This window comes from Danio rerio, chromosome 8, assembly GCF_052040795.2.
Source record: "Danio rerio strain M-AB ecotype USA chromosome 8, GRCz13ab, whole genome shotgun sequence".
Lineage (NCBI taxonomy): Eukaryota > Metazoa > Chordata > Actinopteri > Cypriniformes > Danionidae > Danio > Danio rerio.
The window spans coordinates 39,620,753-39,624,751 of NC_141028.1; the positions used below are offsets into that span (position 1 = coordinate 39,620,753).

The following is a 3,999-nucleotide window of genomic DNA, read 5'->3' on the forward strand; positions in this document are numbered from 1 at the left end:
TAAATGTCTGTTGAAGGATCAAATATTAAGCAGTTTACTAATACTCAAATGGACCATCAAAATAAAGTGCTACCTTTAATACATTTTGAAAATGAGCATAAAAATGTATACCCACAACTAACTAGGATATACTTTATTTAATGAGGAAAAAAATGTGCATAAACTACAATGAAAACACCAAATAAATTCCAGTAGAAACCATGCAATTTTTTAAAGAGATCATAATAAAAATAGATATGGTGGGATAGCATTAGTGGACAGACCATATTGTAAAATATCTAAAATGTTGATTTGGTCATTCTAAAACTCCTTAGCCAAAGTCTATCATCAAAGCGGTTCAGTATTACCTCCCATAACTGTCTTTAATGGCTTTGCTCCCAATTGTGGTCACATGCCTCCAAAAGCCAACACACATTCACTCAATTTAGGTTTGTCTTCTGAGATACAAGTATGTAACGCCGGGCAGTAACACCACAACAGAAGGTAGGATCCAATATGCAGGTTTATTCACAGTCAGGCAAGCAGTGGTCAATACGGGAGCAAACAGGTATGTGAGGACAATCCAGAATCGTAGTCAGTTTAACAATCAAGAGGTCGAAAGGCAGGCGGCAGACAAGGATAACTAAATAAACAAGGCTAGGTTCAAAACACAGGAAAACAAGACAAGGAAAACGCGTTGTAATGCTACTTTACAGTGAACAAGACTCAGCAAACTGAAGGGGTGAATGTGTGGCTTTAAATAGTGTGTGTTAATCAGTCTCTGAAAGTCCTCAAGTGTGCAAATGTAATCAAGCTAGATGAGTGAGCATGGGTGTCAGGGAGTAGTGCATGTATGAAAATGTAGTCCAGGAAAAGTGTAGTTCTAAGTGTGTGTGTTTACCAGCGACATCTGGTGGTTGTTCGCTGGTAAACATGACAGAGCCCCCCCTCTAAGGAGTGGCTTCCAGACACTCCTAATACTGTTCAGGCGGGAGGTGGAGCGGAGGCGGAACAGGGGGAGGGATGGAGGGCCAGGACCATGCAGCGGGGGCGTACCTGGAGCGTGGAGCAGCGGAGGGCCTGGAGCGTGCAGCTGCGGAGGGCCTGGAGCGTGCAGCTGCGGAGGGCCTGGAGCGTGCAGCTGCGGAGGGCCTGGAGCGTGCAGCTGCGGAGGGCCTGGAGCGTGCAGCTGCGGAGGGCCTGGAGCGTGCAGCTGCGGAGGGCCTGGAGCGTGCAGCTGCGGAGGGCCTGGAGCGTGCAGCTGCGGAGGGCCTGGAGCGTGCAGCTGCGGAGGGCCTGGAGCGTGCAGCTGCGGAGGGCCTGGAGCGTGGACCTGCAGTGGCCCTGGATCATGAGGCTGTGGCCATTGAGGAAGCTTAGGTGGCGGCGGCCATTCAGGAAGTTCAGCAGGCGGCAGCCATTCAGGGAGCTCAGGCGGCGGCCATTCGGGAAGTTCGGGCGGCGGCGGCCATTCGGGAAGCTCAGGCCGCGGCGGCCATTCAGGAAGCTTAGGCGGCGGCCATTCAGGAAGCTCAGGCGGCGGCCATTCAGGAAGCTCAGGCGGCGGCGGCCATTCAGGAAGCTCAGGCGGCGGCGGCCATTCAGGAAGCTCAGGCGGCGGCGGCCATTCAGGAAGCTCAGGCGGCGGCGGCCATTCAGGAAGCTCAGGCGGCGGCGGCCATTCAGGAAGCTCAGGCGGCTGCAGCTCTGACAGCTCTGGAGGATCTGGCAGCTTTGGGAGCACTGGAGGGTCTGGCAGCACTGGAGGGTCTGGCAGCACTGGAGGGTCTGGCAGCACTGGAGGGTCTGGCAGCACTGGAGGGTCTGGCAGCACTGGAGGGTCTGGCAGCACTGGAGGGTCTGGCAGCACTGGAGGGTCTGGCAGCACTGGAGGGTCTGGCAGCACTGGAGGGTCTGGCAGCACTGGAGGGTCTGGCAGCACTGGAGGGTCTGGCAGCACTGGAGGGTCTGGCAGCTCTGGAGGGTCTGGCAGCTCTGGAGGGTCTGGCAGCTCTGGAGGGTCTGGCAGCTCTGGAGGGTCTGGCAGCTCTGGAGGGTCTGGCAGCTCTGGAGGGTCTGGCAGCTCTGGAGGGTCTGGCAGCTCTGGAGGGTCTGGCAGCTCTGGAGGGTCTGGCAGCTCTGGAGGGTCTGGCAGCTCTGGAGGGTCTGGCAGCTCTGGAGGGTCTGGCAGCTCTGGAGGGTCTGGCAGCTCTGGAGGGTCTGGCAGCTCTGGAGGGTCTGGCAGCTCTGGAGGATCTGGCAGCTCTGGAGGATCTGGCAGCTCTGGAGGGTCTGGCAGCTCTGGAGGGTCTGGCAGCTCTGGCAGCTCTGGAGGTGGCGGTGGCAGCTCTGGAGGTGGCGGTGGCAGCTCTGGCAGTAACAGCTCTGGTGGTGGCATCAGCTCTCGTAACTCAGGTGGTGGTGGCCATACTGGTGGCTCAGGTGATGGTATTTCAGGAACTGAAACAGGAACTATGGCAGGAACAGACAAGGAACAGGAAACCATCTTGTGAGCTGGTGGCAGATTGGCGCTTACCACATTGTGAGCTGGAGGGCTGGTTGTGACCACATTGTGAGCTGGAGGACTGGAGTCGGCCATCTTGTGAGCTGGAGGACTGGAGTCGGCCATCTTGTGAGCTGGAGGACTGGAGTCGGCCATCTTGTGAGCTGGAGGACTGGAGTCGGCCATCTTGTGAGCTGGAGGACTGGAGTCGGCCATCTTGTGAGCTGGAGGACTGGAGTCGGCCATCTTGTGAGCTGGAGGACTGGAGTCGGCCATCTTGTGAGCTGGAGGACTGGAGTCGGCCATCTTGTGAGCTGGAGGCTGATGCTCTGATGTCAGGCGACAGGAGTGATGGTGATGCCAGCATTAATGTTTCAGTGGGGTGTACAGCAAGCCCTTTTGTCATCTGGTCTTGCTGTACACTGCCCCCCCCCCCCCCCCCAAAAAAAAACATTTAGGAGTTTCCTCCACCTCGCCTATGGTGAAGGGGGACCCACTAAGTTGTAGAGCCAGATCAATGTAGAACTCAAGTGTCCAATGGGGGTCATGCAGTGGCATTATGGAGTACAGAGGTTCAGATAATCCTCCACAAAAAAATATCAGGCATAAATCATCCAAAGATGTTAAATGGGCTACCTGGATGAAGTCCTCCACGTATTCCTCTATAGACCAGGCTTCCTGACGCAGACACATGATCTTAATACCCGCTGAATCCATGGTGAGGCCGAGTCTTCTGTAACGCCGGGGAGTAACACCACAACAGAAGGTAGGATCCAATATGCAGGTTTATTCACAGTCAGCCAAGCAGTGGTCAATATGGGAGCAAACAGCTATGTGAGGACAATCCAGAATCGTAGTCAGTTTAACAATTAAGAGGTCGAAAGGCAGGCGGCAGACAAGGATAACTAAATAAACAAGGCTAGGTTCAAAACACAGGAAAACAAGACAAGGAAAACGCGTTGTAATGCTACTTTACAGTGAACAAGACTCGGCAAACTGAAGGGGTGAATGTGTGGCTTTAAATAGTGTGTGTTAATCAGTCTCTGAAAGTCCTCAGGTGTGCAAATGTAATCAAGCTAGATGAGTGAGCATGGGTGTCAGAGAGAAGTGCATGTATGAAAATGTAGTCCAGGAAAAGTGTAGTTCTAAGTGTGTGTGTGTTTACCAGTGACATCTGGTGGTTGTTCGCTGGTAAACATGACAAAGTAATTTATCACATTATAGAATAAAGGCTCTCAATGGCTTTTCCAACTGCAAGCAATTCACAAAAAAAATTTCCTACTCATATTTGGTGGCGGTTTTTCAAAAAATTATTTATTTATTATTTTTTTTTCAATATAGGAAAGTGTGCTTTATTTGCAAATTTTTTATTTTATTTTATTTTTTGCGATATTCAAGTTGTGTGCATACATCTAATTTGCATATTTGTATAGAAACATAGCTATTGAAGTAACTTTTATGGAGAGTGTATTGAGTCAGATTTATTAGTTTGTTGGGTACAGCTGTAATATTGTTTA

At 51.7% G+C, this 3,999-nt stretch overlaps 1 protein-coding gene across 1 annotated transcript; it reads right to left on the reverse strand.

Annotated features, from left to right (window-relative positions):
• Positions 1 to 857: 857 nt before the first annotated feature.
• On the reverse strand, positions 858 to 3,686 carry LOC148679670 (uncharacterized). The gene is made up of 2 exons (XM_088651084.1): positions 1,814 to 3,686; positions 858 to 1,686 (listed from the first exon to the last, which is right to left on the reverse strand). Exons 1-2 carry the CDS (start codon positions 2,786 to 2,788, stop codon positions 964 to 966), a joined length of 1,698 nt encoding a protein of 565 aa, XP_088507210.1. The 5' UTR covers positions 2,789 to 3,686; the 3' UTR covers positions 858 to 963.
• Between the last annotated feature and the right edge of the window lie 313 nt (positions 3,687 to 3,999).

Excerpts from the sequence above, each read along its gene's own strand:
- LOC148679670 (XM_088651084.1), bottom strand. The coding sequence starts at position 2,788 with ATGGCCGACTCCAGTCCTCCAGCTCACAAGATGGCCGACTCCAGTCCT. Across the intron at positions 1,687-1,813 it reads CAGTGCTGCCAGACCCTCCA|AGCTGCAGCCGCCTGAGCTT; the intron begins GTGCTGCCAGAC and ends CAGAGCTGTCAG.